The 27161-nt window shown below is 38.5% G+C and overlaps 2 protein-coding genes and 2 long non-coding RNA genes across 6 annotated transcripts; 2 read left to right on the plus strand and 2 right to left on the minus strand.

Moving 5' to 3' along the window:
• Positions 1-7810: 7810 nt before the first annotated feature.
• Positions 7811-8094, minus strand: LOC121248996. Its single transcript, XR_005937561.1, has 2 exons — positions 8003-8094; positions 7811-7905 (listed from the first exon to the last, which is right to left on the minus strand). It is a non-coding gene; the product is annotated as an uncharacterized LOC121248996 (long non-coding RNA).
• A 1880-nt stretch (positions 8095-9974) lies between these two features.
• On the minus strand, positions 9975-10991 carry LOC121250975 (calcium-binding protein PBP1-like). Its single transcript, XM_041150243.1, has one exon. The coding sequence runs from the start codon at positions 10552-10554 to the stop codon at positions 10189-10191; it is 366 nt and encodes a 121-aa protein (XP_041006177.1). The 5' UTR covers positions 10555-10991; the 3' UTR covers positions 9975-10188.
• A 3274-nt stretch (positions 10992-14265) lies between these two features.
• LOC121250278 lies at positions 14266-18617 on the plus strand. Of its 3 annotated transcripts, XR_005937745.1 has the most exons (6): positions 14266-14464; positions 14579-14649; positions 14979-15424; positions 16115-18192; positions 18280-18343; positions 18466-18617. It is a non-coding gene; the product is annotated as an uncharacterized LOC121250278 (long non-coding RNA). The 3 variants fall into 3 exon arrangements; XR_005937743.1 differs by having other exon boundaries at positions 14579-15424; XR_005937744.1 differs by having other exon boundaries at positions 14579-15424; positions 18280-18333.
• Positions 18618-23865: 5248 nt separating this feature from the next.
• Positions 23866-24315, plus strand: LOC121249342 (uncharacterized protein Mb2253c-like). Its single transcript, XM_041148051.1, has one exon. The coding sequence runs from the start codon at positions 23866-23868 to the stop codon at positions 24313-24315; it is 450 nt and encodes a 149-aa protein (XP_041003985.1).
• The last annotated feature ends 2846 nt before the right edge of the window (positions 24316-27161 follow it).

A 27161-nucleotide genomic window follows, 5' to 3' on the forward strand; every position in this document is an offset into this window, starting at 1 on the left:
TATCATGATTTGGACAATAGCTAAGCAACGATATTCTCAGCCATGAGTAGGGTCTCGGTGAGATTTTGACAGAAGAGATGTCTGGGAGTGTGTTCACTAATATTAATTTCGAACAGGAGTGGGGTCTTGGTGATATTACGTCGTCTTCACTAATATTAAAGGCACATGAGAAGGGTCTCAGCAGAGATTCCGAGGGAAGAGATGGCTGGGGCTACATTGAGATGAGCTGCAGCGGTGGAGCAAACGGACGGAAGAGATGCTTGTCTCGGTGTGATGAATTTCGAAAGGGGCAGTGCAGTGAAAGTGCGAGGCACACGGCAGGGATGAAGAGATTACAACTGTGGCAGGGCGAATCTTGTGTGGCTGCAACTATTTTGATGTGGCTGCTCCTGATATGAGGGTTGTTTATTAGATATAAACAGCCGGACCGCTTAGAAGCGGACCTGTAATACTTATCGCATTATTGGGGATAAAGCTTTAAATTGCTTTATCCGAATTACTGCATAGGTACAAAGGTATTATTACCCAGAATTTCTTTACTCTATCCTGATCTGCAATTTTGGGTCATAATAGATCCCAGAAAATTGACTCAAAGCCAATTCTTAGAGTAGTGATGCCTAATACCAGAAAATTGCAAATTCTAAGGAGATTAAGGAAACACACTTTCAACAAGAAGACAAACAAATTCTAATAGATACAAATGTACAAGTCCAATACAAACTTAAAACATGTACAAGTCCAATACAAACTTAAAATAATTTTGTATTTTATGATAAATTACTTATTAATATAATATTAAATTTTAAAATCCTATATAAATAACTATTTATTAGCACTATAATTTATTGTATTAGTAGTTATACTAATACTATCACTATATATTATAATATACTATAATATATCGATATGTTATAATATATCACTATAGTTTATAATACAATTATAATATACTACAATATATTATTATATACTATAATATATATAGTATACTATATAATATACCTGAAATGGGGATCAGACTGGACCGAAATCGGCAAAACCAGAAGTACCAGTTTAGTGGTGTAATCGGTATGGTATTGGTTATTCAAATCTCAAAATGGGTATATACTAGTTCGATTATAAATATGTCCAAAACCGGATCGAACCGAACCAGTTACACCCTTAGTGATGATGAGTAGCAAAGCTCAATATTCTAACATCTCCTCAAACTAAAGTTGATGATGTAGACTAGGGGTGCTACCCGCACCATATGGTGTGGGGGCACCCCCTCCCTGCACCTCGCCCCGCACCCCGGCCCCCGCCCTGATACGCTGGGCTCCGAGGGGGGGGGGGAAGGAGAGGGTTTGAGATCGCATCCCGTTTAACCCAATGACCCATTGGGTCTATAAATTTTTTTTTTGGGTCTAAAATTTTTTTAAAACCCAAATTATAATATAATTTAAATTATAAATTAAAGTTTATACATTTAAAAAGAATATAAACTTATTAGAGTTTTATTTTGGATTGTTTTGATCTCTTATACCAAGGCAATTCATTAACTTGAATTCAATTTCAAGTTTTTAACAAATTGTATATATCTATATACAATATTAAAAATATTATTTTTTATATTACATAAGAGAAGGGAGCGGAGCAGGGGGTGGGGCCCTGCCTGGGTCAGCCCGCTCTCACTATGGATCTCCATGCGGGGCGGGGTCTGCCGCCCCTACATGGGTGGTGCGGGGTAGTCGATAGAAGGAGTGTATGTGGCCTATGGCGCAATTGGATGGTGGCCAGAAAACTTCAAGCAATATGTGGGGGGCAAGTGCATGGGGGCATGTGACTTGCCGAAGTTGAATATTTTTCACACAAAAATGAAGCCTCTGGAGGACACGTGCTGAATGAAAATGACTACCAAATAACACATTGAATATGAGACTTATCACAAATAAAAAAAAAAACGCTGCAAGAGATACTAGAAAATCGGTGGTTCTGATTGTGTTAGAAATATAAGCATACATAGAGTGGGAAGTGTGAGGATTGGAATTGCCAAGTGTAATAGAACCAATATAGCAACCGCAATACTGCTACATACCACCAGGTGGTAACCCCGCCGCGGCCTCGCAGCTGACGTGGCAATCGCCACGTCAGCCGATAGTAATACTAATAATAAAAACCTAGAAACATTACTTACGTGGGAGGGAGGAAATTTATTTCATTTTCGTTTGAAGAAACTAGAGCCCCAAACCAGATCAGAGCTGCGGTCTTCGATCCCTCCCATGGTCTTCTCTTGCGGTCTTCTCTTATGGATTTGAAGTCTATTTTTTCATCTGCATTTCTGGGTAAGAGGTCTTCATCTGTTTGTTGTTGGGTTTTAGTTTTCTCTGGGTTGAGGTCTTCATCCGCCGTTCTCTTTGGGTTGCTCTTGTCCTTTTTGTCTGTATGTGAAAAATCTGTGCTTAATGGTGGGTATTGAGCTATTGGGTCTTCTTTGGTTCTGTAATGCAAACAGTAGCAGTAGTAATAGTAATTGCGGTAACAGTAGAAGTCAAGCATGTAATAGGTGTAGTTTAATATCCAATTTGTCATAGATGTGTACTTTGAAAGGTCGTCTATGACAAGTAATAATAGATTTGTAGATATTGTTTATGCTTTTTTTTCGAGTGTTTCTTCTAAATTATTTTTGTTTTGCATTTTTAGTATTTTAATGGATATTGGAAATTCATTCATTCAGTTATTGAAAAAGGTGGATATAACTTTTCAAAGATCATGTGTCAGATTTGTCTAGCACTAGGTTTTTTTTTTTTTTTTGGGTTTCATGTATATGTGGGGCAGTTTGCTTTCTCCTTTTGGCTCTCCTATAACCCACACTTTTCTATAGATTTTGAGTGAAAAAATAGAACTAAGAGCAGCTCTTAATAGCTTAAATAGTCGTGTAACAGGTAGTGTCTTATGTTAATGGGATGGAGTTTCAGAACCTACTTTACTGCAAAGAGGCATTAATTGTTTTCTTGTTATATATATCGTTTTGCTCTTTGTTATATTAATGTCCATGGGAAGGTAATATAAAGCACCAGCCAATAAAAAAAAAGGGGGAGATTTTGCTTCATTTCCCATATGGATTTTGAGGGCTGGAGCATGCATGGTTTTTCCACTGGATTCGAAATATTATGCAGCCTGTAACTTACATCTTGTTTAAAGGAGGTAGTTCTCATTTGATAATTAATATATTATTGCTGATAGCTCACAAAACCATTTGATAATTAATATATTATACTACAAACTGTCTTTTCACTTGGCATTTTAATTGCTTGAATAGTATTTTAGTTGCTTTTCCATGATAGTTTATTTTTTTTCCAGCTATAAAAACCCACCTGTTGAATGTCAATTGGCTGTCTTGATAGTTTATACTAATTTTCAGAATGGGAAATGGGAAAGAATAGCCAACTACACAGACATTATCTAGCTCAAATCCCCCATTTGAGGCATGTATGTTATATGATTTAATATATCAATAACATTGATATTGTTGAGTCGATATTTATTTCCAAAATGCATCAATAACTTTATCTAATAACATGTTAGACCATACCATCAACTAGTCCAAACATCCTAAATTACATGCTTGCTTACTTTGGACCAGTGCCTACGTGATCACCGACTTTTCTACCATATCCGGTTGGCAACCAATATCCAATCAACATACAGGTGGTGATAACTGATCAAGATTTATTCTTAATAAGTTAGCTTCTTTGCACCTATAAAAAAAATAAGTTGGCTTCTTCGTAGGAGTTTAATTGCAGACTTTTTGTGTTTATTGCAGAATCCTGGTTACCAATTTCAACATATCATGGAACCTCCGACTCTTATCAATGATACAAGCTCTGCCACAAGCAGAATAGTTGGTTCAGAGGATAATAGACCTGATAGTGGGGAAACTGAAGCGCCATGTAGATCTCCTAGAGCTGAAGAATGTATTGAGGATAGACCAAGTCCTACAGAACCTGATGATTGCAGTGCTAAGAAATCTCAGAATATCCAAGTGGATGATGATGATACAATTGAGGAGCCAAAGTCGGGAATGGAGTTTAATTTCTTTGAAGATTTATTAAGTTATTATAAGGAATATGATAAGACATGCGGGTTTGGGGTGATGAAAAAACAAACCGAGAGGGGAGAAGATGAGTTTGTTAGATATGTCACCCTTGCTTGTGCCCGCAGTGAAAAGGCCCATAATAGGACGTTGAATATTGCTAACCCACGCCTAATAGGGAAAATTGAATGTAAGACAAATATTAATGCATTAAGGCAAGATGGTGTGTTTCGGTTGACGACAGTACATAATATCCATAACCATGGCCTTAGTCCAAAGAAATTCCGCTTCTTTTGATGTAATAGAGATTATTGATGCTGTAAAAAGGATCCTTGATACAAATAATTTGGCTGGCATTCGAATGAATAAGAGTTACGGATCTCTTGTTATTGGTGCGGGTGGATTTGAGAACCTCCCATTTTTGAAAAAGGATTATTGTAATTATATTGACAAGGCAAAACATTTACAACTTGGTGCAGGTCGTGCTGGAGCGCTCCAAGATTACTTTTTATGGATGCAGTACAAAAGTTCTGGGTTCTTTTATATGATGGATATAGATGATGACGGGAGGTTAAAGAACGTCTTCTGGGCAGACCCCCGTAGTAGAGCAACGTACCAAGATTTCGGTGATGTGGTCACATTCGACACCACATACCTAACGAATCGATATGGGATTCTCTTTGCACCATTTGTTGGTGTAAACCACCATGGACAATCAATTTTGTTGGGAGCAGGCCTGATTTTAAGTGAGGATACCAAGACATTTGTATGGTTATTTGAGACATGATTGCAATGCATAGATGGTATCGCTCCGAAGGCTATTATCACTGATCAGGATAGAGCGATGAAAAATACAATCGCAATTGTTTTCCCAAAAACCCAGCATAGATATTGTCTTTCGCATATATTAAAGAAAGTCTCCGAGAAGCTGGCTCATATGGTTTGTACAAATTTGGGATGAAAAATGCATTGATAAAATGTGTATATGACACCCAACTTGTTGATGAGTTTGAGAAATGTTGGGATCAGTTGATTAACACTTACAACTTGCATGAGAATGCGTGTTGCAAAGCCTATATGTTGAGCGTGAGCATTGGGTACCGACATTTCTGAAGGAGTGTTTTTGGGCTGGAATGAGTACAACGCAATAACGCGAGAGCATGAATGCATTTTTTGATGGTTATGTTCATTCTAGGACAAACTTGAAGGAGCTTGTAGACCAATTTGATAACGCGTTGAAAAAAAAAGATTGAGAATGAAAATCTTGCGGACTTCCAGTCATTTAATGTCACAATCCCTTTCATATCTAGATCTTAGATTGAAAAGAGGTTTCAAGAGTTGTACACGAATGCTAAATTTAAGGAAGTTCAGCAGCAAGTCAACGGCATCATTGACTTGAATCCAAAGTTATATAAAAGTGATGGTGCAGTAAAAATATACGGTAGAGGATGAAGTTTGTTTGGAAGAGTTCACTAAGATGGTTACCCATTTTGTGGACTTTAGTGAGGAAGATGCAGTTGCAAAGTGCTCTTGTGGATTATTTGAGATGAGGAGGATATTGTGTCGGCATATTTTGGCTGTATTCAGGTGTAACGATATTAAATTTTTGTCAGAAATGTACATTTTAGATTAATGGAGGAAGGATATTAAAATGCGATACACATTAATCCACAGCAGCTACGATGGAGGGGAACAACGGGCAGATTCTAATAGATATTCAAGTCTTTTAAATATTTGTTATCAGATGATTACTCACGCAGCGGGTTCGAGAGAGCATACTGAGGATGCGAGAACTAAGTTATATGCAATGATTGATTTGTATCGTGCCAATCAAGAACTCCCATTGATGACTCAAATTGGTTCCAATGTTGATAGTACGGCAAATGACACTACGGTCAGTGGTTCTAGGGAAGTACGCAGTCCGCGTGTTGTGCGAGGCAAAGGCAGACCTCCCTTTCTAAGGAGAGCATCCAGGATGGAGAAAGACATGCGGAAAATTAAAGCAAAGACGAAGAAAGCACCAGCAAAGGAGAAGCGTAAAGAGGTTATGATATTTTAATATCCGCATTTTATTTATATTTTGTTTACGAAGAAAATAATTTAATATAATTTTGTTTGTTAAATAATTATTAGTGGGATGGAGGAGATACTCAAGTCATGGATAGAGGAAATACATCGATCGTGGAAGTATGCATGAATTTATTTGGCATTTATGAGATGGTATATTAATAAGTTTATATTTATTACTAATTTCCATTATTTAGCTATATATTTACGTTTGATTTCCAGCAGGCTGTTCCAGAAAGAGAAAGCGTGGCTATAGGAACCCAATCCTAAGAAATAGTGATGCAAAGTCAAGAAAGCGTAAGTGGTTCATAACTTTTTTTTCGAGTTTAATACTAATATATATTACCTAAATAATATATTTTGTTGTTTATTCTTTACAGATGCAATTTGGATTAGATGGATCACAACCGTTGCAATGATGGGTTCCCAGTTAAACTTTTTTGTGTACTGAATGTATTGCACGGGTTCTTTTCTTTATTGAATGTATTTGAGGGAGGGACTTTGTTGTGAAGTTGGATTGGATAAATTTTGTGTATTTGATGGACTTCGTTGTAATGATTGGGTTGGATAAATTTGTTGTGGATTTGATATATTTTGTGTATTTGAGGGACTTCGTTATAATGATTGAGTTGGATAAATTTGTTGTGGATTGATTATATTTTGTGTATTTGAAAAACTTTGTTGTGGATTGGATTGGTTAAATATTTGTGATGGGGCATAGGTGGAAGGCTTCATGCAATCTGCTGCTTTAATATAGCACTAGTGTTGCTTGGTTACTTTGAATAACTCTGCTGCTTTAATATGGTGTTGTGATTATTAAACTACTTTGATCGACTTTGAATAACTCTACTGCTTTAATATAGTGCTGTGATTATTAAATTACTTCGAATAATTGTGATTATTAAACTACTTTAATATAGTGCATAACTCTGTTGCTTTAAACTGTTTTATCTGAATTACTGCATAGGTACAAAGGTATTACTACCCAGAATTTCTTTACTCTATCCTGATCTGCAATTTTGGGTCATAATAGATCCCAGAAAATTGACTCAAAGCCAATTCTTAGAGTAGTGATGCCTAATACCAGAAAATTGCAAATTCTAAAGAGATTAAGGAAACACACTTCCAACAAGAAGACAAACAAATTCTAATAGATACACATGTATAAGTCCAACACACTTCCAGAAACTAAAACTGAATCACGAGACTTTTCAGAAACTGAAATTCTAATATATACAAATGTACAAGTCCAATACAAACTTAAAATAATTTTGTATTTTATGATAAATTACTTATTAATATAATATTAAATTTTATAATCCTATATAAATAACTATAATTTAGCACTATAATTTATTGCATTTGTAGTTATACTAATACTATCACTATATATTATAATATACTATAATATATCGATATGTTATAATATATCACTATAGTTTATAATACAATTATAATATACTACAATATATTATAATATACTACAATATATTATTATATACTATAATATATATAGTATACTATATAATATACCTGAAAAAGGGGATCAGACTGGACCGAAACCGACAAAACAGAAGTACCAGTTTAGTGGTGTAATCGGTATGGTATCGGTTATTCAAATCTCAAAATAGGTATATACTGGTTCGATTATAAATATGGATATATACTTTCTCTTTCTTTAATAGTTCATTGATTCTTTCTTCAACTTATAGCTCAATCACTTCATTACCATCCAACCACTTGAAAAACTTACAGTATGGTAAGCCCTGCTCATTTCAGGCATATATTAGAAATGAATGAATTGTACATCATATTAAATTAATATATATAAAAAATGTTATAGGCAACAAATAATATAGTTACCTGGGTATTGTACTTTGAACACCCTAAGAAGGGTCGTCTAGGATTTTTTAGAGTTGTTGACCATTTCAATGTGGCTTCGAGCTCGTAGAAGCACAATGATTTTCCCAAAGTACGTTTGGAAAAAGATGAAGAATATATTAATAAAGATGATGATGACATTCTAAGATGAACCCCCATAAAACAATTGAATAATGATGGAATAAAATTGAATAACAGCAAGTTTTAATTAAGTATTTATACTGCCCCTGCCCTAACATGAAAATATTATGCAACATGCAAGGCGCAGAATCAGACACCTTGCATGTTGGGGAACATCATACAAGTGGGGTACATCATACAGGTAGGGTACATCATCAAACATGTGTAACTCTATACACAATCAGCTCTCAGCAGTATTTAAATAAGGAATTGAATTCATGTGTAACCATGTACATCATCAAGAAGATTAGCTAAAGTAAACAGATAAAGAAATCACTGATGGCTTTAGATAAAGAGTTATAAAACAACGATGACTATTTTACAATGGAATATCCCGAAAAGTATATGCATTATATGAAGACCAAAACATCCAATAATGGTCGAATTTTTCGTTATATATTAATATACTTTTAAACTATCAAAAAGTGACTATTTTTCGTTATACAAATGGCATGACCAGAAGACACTTTTATCTTGTAGGCCATTGTTCATTGGAATGTCAGTGGTCTCTTAAAGTTTCTTACAAAGACCAAAACATCCAATAATGGTTGAATTTTTGCATTCAATATCTTGTTATCATCATCACCAAATTGTAATGTATATGCACGTTATATACATATGTATACATACATACAAATGTAAGGTACAAAGATAAATAAAAAAGCAAAAAATTCAAATTTCAAAATATATAAATAAACCGAATCAAAATGAAACAAAATCTCCCAATCAAGTAATCAATACTTAATCAAAAGCACAAATTTGATTTATAAAAGTAAAAACAACAATCAAAGAAAACCTGGGGGGTTATCGAGCAGAGGGAGGACCGTGTCTCGTCGCGGCCTCAAGGGTGAAGACGACGGGGATGGAGGTTCGGGGGAGAGGGAGGACGACAGGAATGGAGCTTTGCGGGGTCGTGGAGAAGAGAGAACGATTCGCAGGTTCATCGATCCAAAGATAGGGTTCGTGTGGGTTCGTAGCCTCAAGGGTGAAGAGGACGGGTAGATTAGGGTTAGGGTTCGTGTGAAATAGAGGGATGTGGGGGAAGGGGTTAGGGTTCGTGCTTGGGAGAAGAAGAGAGGGATGAGATGCGGGGGAAAGGGTTAGGGTTTGTGCGTGGGGGAAGAAGAGAGGGATGAGATGTGGGGGAAGGGTAGGGTAGATTAGGGTTCCTGCGTGTGCGAGGGAAGGGATTAGGGGGGAAGAAGAGAATTGAACCAAACACTATACGGCATCGTTTAGTATTAATGCCACGTAGGCGTTGAGGCCGCAACATAAGTTGCGGTTGCATTTAGCATTTTTGTAACAACCGTGGTAGGATGTTAAGAAAACAAAAAGGGAGAGAGAATTTTAGAACTACATTTTTACTATATTTAATTGTTATTGAATACATAACATGATCTATTTATAGGTAAATAAAGTTAGAGAAAGAATAAAAATATGATAAAGAATAAATTATATTATCATATATATGCTAGAATATTATGAATATATTTTATCATAAATATGATAATATTTTAACAAAGATAATATAGAACTCAACGAATTAAAATAAATGTTATACGTACGGAAGCTGGCTGGAGACACCAGAACTGACCTCCAGGAGTGATGCACAGTGTTGTATAGACCATTTCATTGCCTTACGTATATAATGATAGAAATAATTGCAATACATATAAAAAACTTTAAAAAAAAAAATGATCCTATTTATTTGCAAATGGCCATTAAAATCATATAACTGAATTGCCGTGTCAATTTGTGTTTTTTTTTTTTTTCCCTAATTTGAACAGGAATAACATTTAAGAAAATGAAAAACATGGGAAAGTCAGGAATTAAGGGAACAATATGCCAAGCCATTGTTTTACAAGAAACAAACCAATTAGGAAGAAAAAAAGATACAATCTATTTCTTCCAAAAGAAATAGATGAAATCGTTGTTATTTGATCAGGTCTCTACCGGCAAAATGCTGCCTTGGCCATATCAATTGTTGATCAATATCTAGCGTTATTGTTCTTAAGCTCCCCTTCCATGGCCTCCTCAAGCAAGAACCAAGACTCCTCCATCAACTCAGGGCTCAGTCTGAACATTAAGACACAGAACTCCATCTGATTCAACGCGCCATCACCGTCAAAATCGCCCTCCTTCATCATGCTCACAAGCTCGTCCTCCTTTAAGTCTTGCAAACCGAGAAGCTTGGAGTTCCTCCTGAGGCTGTCTAAAGTGATCACCCCCTTGTCCTTGTCCATCAGCAATTGAAACCCACTACAAAGCTCCTTCATCAGCCCCTCACCACCCAGTTTGTCAGCCATTAAAGGCAGCAGATCCTCAAAAACAGCCCCCTTTCCAGTTCCTGCCATTTTCAGAGACTCAGAATTTGTTTCTTTGAGATATTAGAGACAGGTGAGATTATTGACAAAAGAGATTTGGATATGGTTTGCGATGGATGGGGAAAAGGAGAAAGGGAATAATATATAAGAGAGGGAGAGAAGGGGTTCTTGGAAGGAGCATGGTATGGTTTCCCAATGGATGACAGCGCAAGAACATGCAAATTGCTGGTCGGCTTTGATTCTGCAAGGCTGCAATTGCCTCTCAGTTTCGTGGTTTGACAGGGGCATTTCTTGTCATTTGGCAGATCTTAATGTTTTTTGAGTTGTCTTGAGCATTGGCTATAACAAGGGTATTACCGTCACTTTCTCTTAGTTTTGACTCACACCCACAACTTTGGCTCTTTGAAGTTTGAACATGGAAGGGTATGTGACATGTGTGAACCTTTGCCCATTTTGACTTTAGCTGAGGGAGGGCACTATTGTCATCTGGGGGGGTTTATTTTCTGTGCCATTTGAGTTTCAACAAGAGACTACGTCCAAGTTGCGTCGCTGAAGGAGTCCAAAAACTTGGTTTTGTTTTGGTTGGAACGGTAGCTTTCTGTTCACTTTCTCGGAAAAGATAGCGAGAAAAAGTTGAGAGAAATTTGGAAGAAGATGCAAATAAAGGCATCCGATTTGTCCTCACCACAATTCACATGAAGTTACTTCGTCCCTAGGAAAAGCTTGTTGTGATGCACTTTCATGACCAATTAATGCGATGTATTTTTCTTCTTTTCCCTTTTGTTGAAGGTTCTTTCCCGTGTTCTCAAGCTAGACTCATTAAATGCAAATTTGCTAATAATAATGTTCATCCGAAATGTATTAAATATAAGGGTATTCCTTTGTGCCAAAAAATTAAAATATTTTATAAATCTTCATTTCTTATGAGAATTTTAGAGTAAACCTTCTAATTTTTTAGGTATGATTTTTTAGACAGCTGTAGATATCTCACAACCTTTATTTTGGGTTTTTGCAATGCGAATGAAGAAAAATAAACTAATAAACAAGTCATGTTATTTTTATCTCCACAAAAAAAAAAAAAAAAAAGGTTATATGAATGAAGACTAATTACGGTCTAGTCTATACACGTCTTGAACGCGTATATATGGCTTCCTCGCACCACCCACGTACACGATATGGCCATTTCTAAATTAGTTTAATACAAAATTCCAGAAAGCCTATAACGGATGGATTCCCTGATTGGGACTTTCAACTTATCGGCTAGCTACTTGTGAGCACGTTGACTGGTTGGATCCAGCTAGCGAAGATCACCCAAATATTTCTTTTATTTTTAATTATTATTCTAAATTTTATCATCTTTAATTATGATTATCGGTGTTTTTTTTCGATAATAAGTCGTATACCACATATCTTTTTAAAGTAAAATTCATTATGTATAGCGATTTTTTTTTTTTTTTTTTTACAAACTCTAGTGATCTCGCTTTTCTATTTTTTACGATGAGAATAACTGAGAAGAGAATGAGAAGATGGAGTTGAGGTGTCTTGGTCCCTGGTTGCTGGCCTAGAAGTAAAGTATTTTCTATTTCGTTGCCTCGACTTTGTCGGCCTGCGGCCTTCCTATGCTTTGTTGAGTTGATTTGATTATATAAAATTAAACTATCTCATCTCATCTCATATAATTATTACAATTTTATCAAATTCTTATATAAAATATAATAAATAATTTATTTTTTTAAAATTTTAAAATAAAAATAATATTATAATAATATTTTATTTAATTTTTAATAAAATATCTCATCTCATTTGAATTGCGTAACAAAACGAGATCTAAGTTACTTCCATTTTTTAGCTTCATTCTTCCCTATATGTTCCTTCTTTGCCGGCTTTTAATATTTTTTCAGTTACGTACTTGTGTTTTGTAATTCTTTCTTCCCTTATTTTGGGGGTTTAGATGCTGCACAATGGGGCTTTTGGTTGGGCTATACAATAAGTTCGTAGCCATTCATAAGCATTTACGAAATGAGCAATTATGAGAGGAAGCTTTTCTTCCTTTAGTTGCAGTCAAGCCTCCAGCGCTCTCTCTTTCGCTACTCTTTCCCAGCTTTTGAGAAGTTTCTGTTCTAAGACTCATACCTCATCTAATAGTTGTGTATGAACTCACAAGGGTAGCCGCCGCGTCCTTCATCTAATTCCCTAGAAATTGTATTGTTAACGTTATTGGAAATGTTTTGCCAACTGCTGCGGAATGAATTTGGAAGTTGACCAAACTGACCCGTTTCTTTGAAATTTTTACCAGTTAATAGGAAAGCTATGACAAATCAAATGTAGAAAATCTAGTAGTGATTTCTTTAATTAGAATTATTGTGGCACAAGGAAGACTCGAGCCATTGACATAGTTCTATATTTATGTTTTCATAAAGAAAAGAGAATAACTTCAAACAGATTTATCCGTTGTTTAGAGAACAACGACAACCAATGAATGTGGACCTCGTAGGAGATGTATCTTTAAGATGGTGGGGTGCGCTGCAGAGAAAAAACAAATTATCAGGTCACATGTCATTGTCAAGACCGAACCCCCCTCCCCTCCCCTTCCCTCTCTCCCTCTCCTTCTCTCTCCTTCACGAATCCTAACCTCTCTCTCTCTGTGATTTGCAAATCGTGCGGCTAGTTCTTCAAAATTTATAAAGGGGATATGAAAGGAAGATGTGAGTCTAGATAACCCAATGAGATACTCCGTGCAGATTCTCCTCCTTCCCCCCTCCCTCCCTCCTACCCACTCTGTTGAATCTCTCTCACTATCTAAACCCACTCTGTCAAAGCCACCAAGCCACTGGAACACACTCCATCAAAGTGCTCTCTCTCACCTTCCCACCAATTTTTTTTTTTTTTTTATTTGACAAGAAACATGAACGGAGGGGATGAAGCGGCGATTGTACTGTATATGGATAACCCGCCATCAATTCAATTTACTTCAAAATTTGAAAACTCAAATACGTTTTAGACAACTGCTAGGGAAAATAATCAACTTGGAGTTCTATCAAGGGCTGTTGTTCTCGGGAATGAAAAACTTCGGTTGCAAGGTTTTTTTTTTCCCTGCAAGCGATACTTGTATCACTAACTTCCATCTACACTGATCAAAAAAATGAAAGATTGTGTAAGGTTGTGTGGTTGATTAAAATTTTTGCTTCAAATTCTACTGTCTATATGAAAGATTATATCTTGTATTAGAAGGGTTGCGACTTCAGACGCCGGTCTACGAACTGTGGATGCGACTGTGGGTGCGACAGCTTGGGTTCGCTGGAAGGGCTGCTCCTCCACCGACACGGCGTGCGGCTGGGTTTATGTAAAGGGAACAGATGAATCTGTTCCGTGCGGCTGGGTTTTCTGAAAAGGGGATAGGCATTTCAATGGTGTGGTCAGGTTTAGTCTAGTCCCATGTGCTCAGCTGATGTGTCATTCTATTAGTGGTTTCCGATAAATTCCCCTTATAGGATTGACATGTCTAAAGCGGTTCTATAAAGAAAAATACTTTAATCATAAAAGAATTTTACAAAAATAAATCTACAAAATAACGTAATATAATGTGATGCATCAAATTGTAAAATTATTTTTATTATCAATTATATTTAACGACACAGCCCAGCGGCCCAGGTCCAATTACCTCACTATTCTTTTTTCTTTCTTCTCTTCCCCTTCTTCCCAGGCCTTCTGCGCAGCCTCCCCTCCCCCATCCTGAGCCATTACTGCTAGATTAGGCGTCATTGTACTTCACCACGCCAAGAGGTTCACCCGTATCTCTCTTATGCTCTCATTTTCCCTTCGTCCATGCCTCTCTCTCTCTCTCTCTAACTCTAACTCTCTGTTGATCTCTCCATTCTGATATTAGTTCCTTGGGTGACCAACGAAGGCCGCTGAAGCCAACACACCGCCCCGCCACAAGGTATGTCTCAGCTTTACTCTTTCTTTCTCTATGTCCGATTGTCGCTCACCCCATCTGAGATCTCTCCCTCTCTGTGTGGTCCCTCACCATCTCATCTTGTTGTCAATGTCACAGGGAACCTCGAGTGTCCCTAGACAGCACCACCTCACTCTCGAATTCAATGGGTCCATTGCAACAAGTTTCGAGTAAGGCACCCTCGGGTGTTAACCTTGTAATCAAATTGTAATTTCCTTGAATTGTACGATTGGTGCCTACGAGAAGTTGGGTTGTCTCTATTTGTATGCTGGAAATCATAAATTTAGAGATTTCATGGTTGGTTGGTGTTTGGATGGGCCCCTATTTGTGAAGTCGTGAGTGCATGATGGGGAAAATGTGGGTTAGTGTTCCGATGTGTTGGGAGTAAGCGAGTTTTGGGCATTTGGCTCGTGTCATTATAAACCCGAGGCACCATGTTCGACTATTTTGATTGATGTGTTGTTTATGCTCATTTTGAGCTATAGTCAAGCTTTAGAAGTTTATTAGTTAGATCAAAGCCGCTGCGGAGTGGTCTGGCTATTAAAGTTAGAAGAACAACCTTCCATTCACACGGCGACATGTAGGCAAAAACAATAAACTAGTTCGACCTCATCACACAGAATCACCACAAGCAAGTCACAGAAATCGTGTTCTCCAAGCTCTCGGGCTCTTTTTGTCTTCGTCTCCAAGCTCTCAAGCCGATCTCTTTGCACCGCCACAAAGCCCGCCGCCCAAGACGAAGCTCAGTTCCACCGCCACCATCTCAGTCTGACGCCGACCATCTGTTGCCTAGCTTGGTTTTTCAGACCACCTGACCCACATGGATTGAGCACCATCTCACCCACACGTATTTCGCACCACCATCGACCACACAGATTTCGCACCACTCCAGTTGGCAACTTACAATTTTTCATGGCTGAGAAAAGTGACCTTGGTATTGCTCAGGTAATTTTCACCATTCCCAATACTCAATTGGCATGCAAATATATTATTCTATGTGTTTGATTAAATTTTGATGAGAAGATGAAACGCGCCTATTATCGTGCTAAGAAGACCTTTTCTATCACACATTGGCTTTTCTTCAACACTTTCCTTCTCTTCTATTTTCTTTTCTTCGAATGTTATGTGTTTGCTATTTTACGTGAAAGAAAATTACCAGACAAGTTCAACCTTAAAAAGTTTCATGTTGGATTCTTCAATTGTTTTATTTTTTCCTGGCAATCAACTCATGCTATCATGTCAGCGCTCAGATAGTATGAAAATTTCATGTTTTTTCATGGACATAGTGATGGTGCCATGTCATTCTGGAATGGGTGCTTCACTTTCACTATTGGAGGTGATGTCCAGCCAATAATTATGGTAGATGAGATGTCATAAAGAGATGACTATAGGCACTCATGACATTTGAGACAAGTAAAATTCACATTAGTTGGCATCAGAAGTGGAAGAGGCATATTCTAATGCATTTTCTTCCCATTTTTTATGGATTCATTTCATAGGTAGAAATGGAATGGCCTAGTTAATGTGGTTGTTTTGAATAACTACTGAATTTATAATGTGGTGGTTTTGTATTGAAGGAACAAATTTCTTGGGTTAATAGTGATGAACTTGAGACTGAAAGTGTATACATTCTAGATGATGTAAATGTCGAAGATGGAGTAAATGTTGAAGATGGGGTGAATGTCCAAGATAGAGTGAATGTGGATGGAGGAGTCTCTTCGAGTAGTGGTACTTTGGAGCCATTTATTGGTATGGTATTTGAGGATATGGAAGACGCCCAAAAATTTTACAAGACATATGCAAGACGAAAAGGTTTTGCAATTCGGACGAATCATACTCAGTTGTCGAAAGATGATAAAATTCTTTATGCAGTAGATTATATTTGCACAAGGGTAGGATTCCGGCAGGTTAGTCGGAAAGAAAAAGATCGAACACTCCCTGAACCTGCCGAGACAAAGATTGAATGTAAAGCAATAATGAGAATAAAAAAAGATGGTGAAAAGTGGATAGTCAACAAGTTTGTGGTTGAACATAACCATATTCTACTAATACCGAGAAGTACTAGTTTACTTTGTGGACATAGGAGAGTTACTAAAGTTAAAAAAAAACTGATTATGACGTTGAATGAGTCCGGTGTACCGACAAGGAAAATTATGTCGGTGTTGAGTAAAGAATTAGGTTGTGACTTTAATGTTGGTTGTATTGGCAAGGATATTGAAAATTACTTGGGAACCAAAAGGAGAAAAATATTTGAAGATGGATATACACAAATGTTATATTCCTACTTTATTGATCGACAATTCAAAGAACCTGGCTTTGTGTATTACATACAAGTTGATAAGGATGTGTGTATGAGAAGTTGTTATTTGGCTGATGCGCGATCAAGAACTGCATACCAATATTTTGGAGATGTTACATTTGATGCCACTTACCTGACCAATATTTATAAGATGCCATTGTGTCGTTTTCTGGAGTTAACCATCATCATTAAACCATAATATTTGGTTGTACTTTGTTAGTTAATTAAATGACTGAATCATATACATGGTTATTGAGAACATGGCAGGAGGCTATGCTTGGGCGTGCCCCTTCAACTATAATTATCGATGATAACAAGGTGATGGCTAAGGCCATTGTAGAGGTACTCCAGAATACAACTCATAGGTTATGCTTGTGGCACATTTTACAAAAGTTTTCTGAACACTTGACCTATGTATATAACAAATTTCCGGACCTTCAAAAAGAGTTTCGTCATTACATCTATGAGACAATTACAACTGATGAGTTCGAACAAGAATGAGCTTCGATAGTAGTGAAGTATGAGCTAGGAGAAAATACTTGGCTACAAAATCTTTACAGCCGATGGGATAAGTGGATACCGGCTTAGTTACATTCGACATTCTATGCCGGTATGTCAACAACTCAAAGGAGTGAAAATATGAACAAAATTTTCAAAGATTATGTTCGTTCAAGCACTATGGTTAGTGACTTTGTGCATCAGTATGAAAAAGCTATAGATGCATGTTACTTTAAAGAGAAAGAGAAAGATGTCAGGACTAAATCTACACGGGCGATATTAAAGATGCTTCTTAAAATTGAAGAGGAGGCGGCAACGGTTTATACAAGAAAGTCTTTCATGATCTTCCAAGATGAGCTGTTTGATAGTTTACGGTACCAAGGAAGAAAATTGTCCAAAGAGGGTGAGACCAAGACATATGGAGTGACAGCTCATGGTAAAGAAACACCTCTTTACCATGTGACATTGGAGGGTGATGAAGGACATGCAGTATATACATGCCATATGTGGGAGTTTATGGGGATTCTTTATAGACATATTTTGTGTGTTTTTTTCAAGAAATCAAAGTTAGATAGATTGCCATAGCATTATGTTCTAGATAGATGGACTATTAATGCTAAAAATCGACCTATTCCCAACATACCATGTTCTGAAGGGCAAGTTCAGCAAGGACAAGATGAGCCTACGATGAGAAAAAACAAGTCAATGATACAACTTTATGACATTGTCGAACTTGCATCACAGTCAACAAAAAAACACAATCACTTTATACTTGCATTGGAGAAGGTTTACAAAGAGTTGCTTGTAATGAAAGATTATGTAGAATGTTCACAAAGATGGGAGGCAACCAATGATGATCAAATATTAAGAAGTCAAGTTGTATTGAACTTGCTAGGAACAACTGTCTTTCAGTAAGGTATTGTAGATTTGAATACTTTTTATTTATTTGTTTTAATCAAAGTTTTATTTTATTTTTTTATTGTATTTGTTGTTGTTTATGTAGGGATATTGGGCATACACCTGAGGTCGAGCGCACTAACTTGGACGACTAATGGAGGTTTGCTCAAGTCAATGTTCTATTTTTTTTTTCGTTTTTATATATTTGATATACATCCATAAATGTAATCATTATATATATATATATATATATATATATATATAACTAATGGTTTTGTGATTAATTTGACAGGAGGGTTGTGATGCTTTTGAAGGTTGTGAAGCTTTCTCGTTTTGAAGTTGATGAGCTTTTGTGGATTGAAGCTTCATATTTTTGGGAGTTTTGTGGATTGACATTTGTGAATCTTTGAGTTTGAACTTATGTCTTTGGCACCAATGTTATGTACTTATATAATTCAGTGTGTAAGTCAGTGTGCTTATGTCTTTGGCACCAATGTTATGTACTTATTGCTTATAAATTGAGGAATTGGGAATTATATGTATAAATTGAGGAATTGGGAACCTGGATTTTCCCATCGATTTGTGCCATTTGCTTAATAATTTGGAATTATATGTATAATTTTTGTAACTCATTACAGCTAAGAGTGGCTAAGTAGCATATGATATATCTGTTGTGTTGATTGGTAGACGTGGTGTAGGTAATTGCTTGGTTCGTTTGTGGTATTTTGTTGGTCAAGAGTCTTTTTTTTGTAAACATGTTTGTTTTTATGCAGAAATATTGTAAAGTTAACATAAGCACTAGTCCCTGGGCAGATAAATACGATTTTGATGGTAAAGGTATCCTTTAAGCTAGTCTTACATTTTCATTACAAATCAGTTGTCCAAAGCTCTCATTTTAATGAGAGCACTGCCCGACATACACAATATTTTTGAGATATATAAAAATTACAGCAAAAATCGTAATAAACAACAACTACAATGTCAACAACATTTTCAAGGTTCTCTTATACTTCTTTTTCATTGCTTTATATTTGACTTGTTTGATCCATTGAGGTTCATGAAGTAACCTCTCATTTCTTCGTTGAGTTAACTCCAACGTCATCTTGCAGCGTGAATTTTGTTCACTTTTAATATCAATCCATTCAGAAAAACCACATTATTTATTGATCTTATAGTTTGGACAGTTATAAAATCTTCTTCCAAAACTATTATCTCGACCAAAGATTCAACGTTTCAATGGAATGTCACAGTAGCAAAGTGGCATGTCCAAACTTATTTTCTCTTTCCCTCTTGAAGTCCACGCACTTGAACCGGAATGAGAACACAAACTTGTCATTTGCTAGAAAATATGGAAGCAAGTAAGCGTATATGGGACAAAAACAAAAAATCTGAATTTGGAAACATTGAAGACAATTTGCTATTTCTTCTTTCTATATCCTTAAACATCAGTATAATCTTAATTAAATCATAAGCAATTTAGGTAAGAAATTAAGCAGCTGCAACCAATAACTAGGAGTATACAGTATAGACTATGACTTCACAAAGTGAAACTTCTAAAGTTTCTGAATTCTTTGATACATTGACTTGGACTCTTGATCACTCAATATGGAACAAGTCCATCAGAAACTCTACCATGACTAACAAAACAAATTGAGCATTATGCTGCACCAATATTATGAAGCAAAATATAGTAGAAACGATTCAGTAAAATATTTTCTTTTACTGTGAGCCATAGCATCACCAACACAAAAGGCCTAGTTGTTCCTCCACTGCCAGTTCTACAAAATATATTAATTGTTACTTCAAAGAGAAGTAGAAGATCCTCCTCCTTAAACCTCCTCAAACTTCTACTACAGTTGCCTTAGATATTAGGAGTTTCACATTGATTGTATAAAAACCAGTCCTTGTTTAAAGGCCCCAAAAAACTTTCAGGTGCCATTAGGTAGCAATAATTTACAATTAATTAAGGCTTCCCGTCAATAATGAAAATTGATAAATCGAACTCCTTGAAACAAGGTTAAGAAGAGAAATCCTATACAAAAGAAGATAAAAAAAACAACGAAACTGACCGCCGAGAGAGAAATTTCAAAGACATAGAGAGAGATTACTGAGAGAGAAAGATGAGAAATACACCATCTGGGTTGAGCACTGTCACCGTCTGGGTCGAGCGCCATGCGGGATGAGTGTGCCAAGATCTTCGTTCATCGGGGATGGAGTGGAAGACGTGAGGGAGGCATGGAAAACGAAGGAGTGAGGAAGGGGTGTATGGAGTCTCTGATCGGGTGTATGTAGATATAGAATAAACACAATAAACCTCTTACATGGCGCATGGCTATTGGAGGGCTGCTCTTCTAACTTTAATAACTGGACCGCTCCCCAAGTTAACTTTAAAGCTAGATTGGTATTGTGTTGGTGTGAGTTACTTATTGGAGAGGCTCTTTTCCCCCTAGTTGATGGGCCCAAATGTACCAAGTAAGAAGCTCATATAAGAGGCCCAAACCATATGCTCACCCCCAGGAGATCATATTTTCTAATGGGATAAATATGGTAACTATCGCCAGTCAAAGATATCTATCCCTAAGGAAATGGCAAGATATTTGATATGCTTATCTTTGATATGTTAATCCTCTCTTTATTAAGATATATCCTGAGAATTTGATAATCAAGACCCCGAGATTCAAGGAATGGATTGAACTATCCTTATCGGTAATAATCTACCCGTATATAAAGGACCAACGTCAGCAATCCAAAGTAATTTTCTGATCTCTCATTGTAAGGCAAGACATACACATATTTCTGACCTAGGCATCAGAGGTGTTTCAGGCAAATCGGACCACCAGCTTTTCTTCTCACAAGCAAGTAGTCGAAATTAGTTGGCAGTGAAACATGTCTAAAATAGTGGCGCCGTTTGTGGAATCTGTTAGAATTCCTAAAGACATTTTAGTATGGTTCTCACATGCCTGCTATGAAATGCTCCCACACAACCTGTGACCAGGAAACCAGTTCCACAAATATGGAAGCGCAGCTTTTGGAGATCAAAGAACATATGAGGAAGATGGGTGTAGTAATGGAGGTTCTCCAACGAGAAAACGAAAGCCTTAAACGGAAAGACCAAAACTACAATGAGGGTGCTGTGCTGAACCATGGTGAACAACTAGAGGGAGAGGCACATAGTGCAGGTAGAATGAACATTGAAGAAGCGAAAAAGAAAAAGCAGCATGAAGAACTACATAGTCTTGTTGATAAACACAAGGAGATGACCAGGAAGATGGGAGGGTCATCCTTGGTCGATCAACACCTTAACCGCACATATTTACCCCACAGTGCAGAGGTGATGGTTGTGTTGCTCCTGACAAAACTCAAGGTTTTGTAGATAGAATTCTATGACGGGTCCTGAGATCCGGTAGACTACCTAGAGAATTTTAAAGCACACATGATTCTCCATGGATTTTCAGATTAGGTGGCGTGTCAAGCTTTTCCATTGACATTGAAAGCGGAGCTAGAGAACGTTGCAACCGGGGTCAATTGATAGCTTCAAAGAATTGGACAAGCAATTCCTAACACAATTAATGGCCAGAAAGAAGAAGAAAGCCTAAAGACATACCTCACCTGGTTCAACAAAGAGAGATTAACCACTGATGTTCAAGATGAGAAAATTACACTAGTAGCCCTTTTGGAGGCATATGGCCTTGAAGCCCATTCATGGCAGAGCTAGCGCGGAGAACTCCATCAACCCTGAGAGAGTTTATGGATAAAGCTGATGATTTTGTCAATGCCAAAGACACATTGCAAGCCCTAATTGCACCAAGGAAGGCGGAGATGAAAGAAGAGGAGAATGACCCTTAACGATCGAGCAAATGAAGGGCCTCAGAGAAAATTGGTCGAAGCCAGCACAACAAAAGGCAAGAAAGGCAGGCACCACCTCGAGGCTGTGGGCCAAGATTCATTCACAACAACCTAAATGTTAGAGGAAAGGTTGCCAAACCAAACAGAAGGAAACCGAGAAAGGAGAGGACATCGCTTCTGTGCTTACCATCATAATGACACCCACTGGATGGAACACTGCTATACAATAAAAAGGAGAGTCAAGGAGTTATGAGGAAGTGGCAAGTTGGAATGGCTGGTCTAGGAACATTCGAAGCCTGCGAAGCAAGCATCTACTAAAAAAATGGAGTGAGACCGAAATGAATGAAGAAGCAGGAGCCTAAAAAGGCAACGACTGACAAGGGAAGACTATCGAGATGCTCCCCACCATAATCCAAGTCACGGTGAGGCACCCCTAGGTGAAATCTGCAGAATAGCAGGAGGGTTTCTTGGAGGAGGAGTTGAGAGTTTTTTAGAGGAGGATTCTTTACATCCAGTAGAAAAGTGCATGCTCACAGGGCGAGATACGAGGAAGTATACACGACATACAGACCACCTAAGCAACCAAGGCGAAAGGGCCCGTAGAGTGTCTCTTTTAGTGAAGTGGACTACGAAAGGGTCCTATATCCGCATGAAGATGCATTAGTGGTAACGTTGTTAGTCACCAACTACACCACTTGGAAGATTTTGATAGACAATGGAAGCTCAATAGATATCCTCCTTTGGGATGCACTAACGCAATCATTGAGCATCACCTTTGTGTCTACCCTGCTAGTAAGAAAGTCTGACATAATAGGAGGTCATTCAGCATAGAGAAGTATGCAACCATACCTGAAAAAGTAGATTGACTACTCACCGTAGGATTTATTAGAGAGGCTTACTACCCCCAAATGGTTGTCCAATGTAGTGTTGGTAAAAAAGTCCAATGGAGGATCTGTGTGGACTTCACTGATCTAAAAAAGGCATGCCCAAAGGACAGTTTTCCTTTGTCGGGGAGTTGACAATTACTATGGATCTACTTGATTGTAGACTCAATGGCGAAACATCGGATGCTGATTTTATGGATGTATATTTGAGGTACAACTAGATCCAAATGAACCCAATAGACCGAGGATTGTATTTCTATCGAGACATGCCCTTTGGTTTGAGGAACGCTGAGGCAACATATCAGAGGCTTGTAAATCGAATGTTCAAGAAGCAGATTGGGCGAAGTATGGAGGACTACATTGACAACCTGCTAGTTAAAGGCAGAGAGCCATCCCAGTCCTTGGAGGACTTAAGAGAAGCCTTTGCCATGTTATGCCAATACAAAATGAAGCTGAACCCTGCCAAGTATGGCTTTGGTGTTGACTCAGGCAAATTTCTGGGTTTTGTAGTGTTTGATCATGGATATAAAGCCGCCTCGGAACATTGATGAGACCTAGAGATTGACTGGCAGAGTAGTAGCGCTAAACAGGTTTGTGTCCAAGTCCACAGACAAGTGCTTGCTTTATTTAGGGTCTTGCACAAGGTACACCCTTGTAACGATGACCGCGATCAGGTGCTTCAAGCACTAAAGCAGTGTCTATCTGACCTAAGCAAGGGGACACACTTTACGTATATTTGGCAATCTCGCCCCAAGCCTTGTCAACGACACGAGTGAAGATGATGGCCTTCATGTTGGTAAAAACCACTAGGCGACAATGACCATATTTCCAAGCTCATTCCATCAAAGTCTTAACAAAAACTCCTCTAAGGAAGATTATAGAAGCCAGGTGCCTCTGGGCACCAAGTGAGCTGGTCAATTAAGCTGAGTGAGTTTGACATCAATTACCTTCCAAGACAAGCAATGAAGGGACGAGCCCCATCAGACTTTATCGTCAAGTTTACCGACTTTCCTGAAGAAGTGGCAAATGCACCAATTGGAAAGCCTTGGCAAGTCTTCGTCGGTGGCTCATCCTGTCGTACTAAAGGGGGAGTAGGGGTCCACATAATAGGTGACTCTAGGCATGAACACCATTACATGGTGAAACTCACTGCCAAAACTACCAACAATGAAGCCAAGTACGAAGCATTGGTAGCAGGACTTTCGATAGCTGAGGCACTAGGAGTTACTGAGGTCAAGGTAAAGGTAGACTCCCAAGTAGTCGTTAATCAAGTGTTGGGAGTGTACAAGATGAAAAGCAAAAATTTGAAAAAGTACTTACAGTTGGCATGGGAGAAGCGTGACCAGTTTTGTCACTTTAGCATCGAACAAATACCTAGAGAGAGCAACAACATAACGGACAAACTTGCATGAATAGCTTCATGAATGGAGGAGTCTGCTTTACCATGGGAAGTCAAAAGTACACTAATAAAAGTCCCCGCTGTCGTGACTAAGGTCACTGAGATAGGACCAGGAGAGCACAGTGGGCTTAAGAAGTGGTGAAGTACTTAGACACTAGAGAGCTCCAAGCGGAATAGGAAAAGGTGAGGAAGATCAAAAGAAGAGCTACACAGCTCACATGAATCGATGAGATTCTTTACAAGCGAGGCTTTTCAACCCCCTTATTGAGGTTGGCTCCCCACAAGAAGCCCAAGACGTCCTAGCAAAGATACATGAAAGAGTGTGCGGAAATCACTTTGGAGGAAAGGCTTTGGGGAGAAAGTTTGTGAGCGTGGATTACTATTGGTCTCAAGCCCTCAGGGATGCTAAAGAGTTTGTCAAGAAATGCGTGAAGTGCCAAGTATTCGCTCCAATATCACACTGCCCGCCATAGCAGCTAACATCCATAATGTCCCCTTGGCCATTTGCGTAATTGGGGGGGGGGGGGGGGTTGACTTTGTAGGATCCCTCCCACTAGAGAAAGGAGGAGTAAAGTTTGTGGTCATTGTCGTGCACTATTTCACCAAATAGGCAAAAGCAGAACCTTGGCAACAATCACGGCGAGAAACATCACGAAGTTCCTTTGGAAGGCCATTGTATGCAGGTTAGGATCCCCTAGAGCATCCTCTTGGACAATGGATGACAATTCGACTCTCGCCCACTGGACGAACAATAGACCTGGCTCTTACCGCTTAAAAGACGCTCAAGGAAAGGAACTGTCACACCCATGGAACGTAGAGCAAATGAGAAAATATTATCCTTGATTTTGTAAGCAGTGAAGAATAAGAATAAATTTTATCGTTTCCCTCTCATGCGTCTCCCAACTCGCGGTGAGGAATAGAGCATGCAAATTATTAGACTGCACAACCCTCGCCAACCGGAGTCTTTAGACTCGCGATGAGTAATAGGGCACGCAAGTTCTCAGACTACACGACCCTCACTCACTAATGTCGAGTCCTTAGACTCGTAGTGTGGAATAGGGTGTGCAAGTCCTTAGACTGTGTGACCCTCGCCCACTAATGTCGAGTCCTTAGACTTGAGGTGAGGAATAGGGCGAGCAAGTCCTCAGACTGCATGATTCTCTCCCATTAATGCTGAGTCCTTAGGCTCACAATCAGAAATAAGGCACGGATGTCCTTGGATTGCGTGACCCTCGCCAACTAACGTCGAGTCCTTAGACTAACATTGAGGAATAGGGTGCGTAAGTCCTCGATGGTGCGACCCTCACCCACTAATGTCGAGTCCTTAGACTCACGGTGAGGAATAGGTAGTGCAAGTCCTCAAACTGCATGACCCTTGCCCATTATTATCCTTTAGACTTGCGGTGAGGAAAAAGAAATAAGGCACGCAAGTCTTTAGACTATGTGAACCCGCTAATGTTGAGTGCTTAGACTCACGGTTAGAAAAGCATTAAGAATGTCAAACGCTTGGAATACAAAATGTATAATGCAAAACGCTCAAAGGAAATTAATTTAATCAATTCGCACAAGAGGAAATCTCCATTTATACAAAATGTCAGTCTAAAACAAAAAATGATGACTATTACAACCAAGAAAGAAAGGCACAATGCTCAAGCTGGAGGAGTTGGAGGAGTGGGAGTTGGGAATGCATCGAGCACGGTATCCTTTCCTAGAGAATCAATGTACTGGTAGGAAGTGCGGTCGGGCTTGAAGAGCTCAAGGTCGAAGGTCCTCAAGTCAGTTTGAGAGTTTGCAAACAAGAAGGTCCTCAGCCTTTCCAAGCCAGCCTTGTACCGATAGTCGAAAGCCTTGTTGTGAAAAGGCTTGGTTGCTAGGAGTTGAGAGGAAATTCGAACGACTTCCTCATCCGAAGCAGCTTGCTCAAATTCAAACTCCTTGATGGAAATATCGTGAGCCTTGACTCTTTGATCGAGACACAACATGGAATTCATCAATTAGCTATGTCTCTTGTATATCCCATGACGGTCCTTCTTCATTGCCGAATGGCGATTGGATACCTCCTCCAATGCCCCTTGGTTTCATTCAAGTCAAGTCTAGGCGACGATGGGCCTCTTCGCTCTTTGCCGCTATCTCAAATAGCTCGTGGCAGCGTCATCTAGCCTCATCCAACTCCGTCTCTGGATAGGAAACTATCATTGTCTCAATGCTTTTCCTTCCTAAAGCACTCGTAATTCAAAGTGGGCACGAGTAGCTTCTCCCCTCACCCGAGCGAGCTCTTCACTAAGGTTGGCCGCTTCTTCACATAGACCAGCCAAGTCAATCTTCGGTGATCATATGTATCCATCAGCTTGTTTGAGGATCACCTCAAATTAGCCTTCTTGGCCTATAAGGTAGCAACCTCCTTCCGTACCTAGAAAGCGAACATACGCTTGGGGAAGTGGAGGCCAAACAAAAAAAAAACAACCTATAGAAGGAAAGAAGTTTCTCAATGGGTCCGACATAGCACTAATAGAATCATCTCTTGCCAGGAACCCACCACAAGGAAGGGCCCCAGGCCAAGGAAAGACCTCATGGGACAAGAGCACTCTCGGGGATGCTTGCCCCTACTTGAAAGGTGGGCAGAGATGAACCTATTGTTGCAGGGTCGATCATTGGCGACTGCCCCAAGCCTTGGCCCTCGACAGGAGAACAAAATTTAGTGATTAGGTAGATTCGAGTTCCCAAAATTACCTAAACCGTTTAAGCCAAGGGAACCTTCTCAGAAGGTAAACTGCCCCTTATAGCAACTTGAGTCAACCCAGTATGGCTGCCAGGCAAGTGAAGAGGTTCCAAATTTGCTTTTGGAGACATCGAGGTCAC

This window comes from Juglans microcarpa x Juglans regia, chromosome 2D (genome assembly GCF_004785595.1).
Source record: "Juglans microcarpa x Juglans regia isolate MS1-56 chromosome 2D, Jm3101_v1.0, whole genome shotgun sequence".
NCBI classification, from domain to species: domain Eukaryota; kingdom Viridiplantae; phylum Streptophyta; class Magnoliopsida; order Fagales; family Juglandaceae; genus Juglans; species Juglans microcarpa x Juglans regia.

Excerpts from the sequence above, each read along its gene's own strand:
- LOC121250975 (XM_041150243.1), bottom strand. The coding sequence starts at position 10,554 with ATGGCAGGAACTGGAAAGGGGGCTGTTTTTGAGGATCTGCTGCCTTTA.
- LOC121249342 (XM_041148051.1), top strand. The coding sequence starts at position 23,866 with ATGAAGGGACGAGCCCCATCAGACTTTATCGTCAAGTTTACCGACTTT.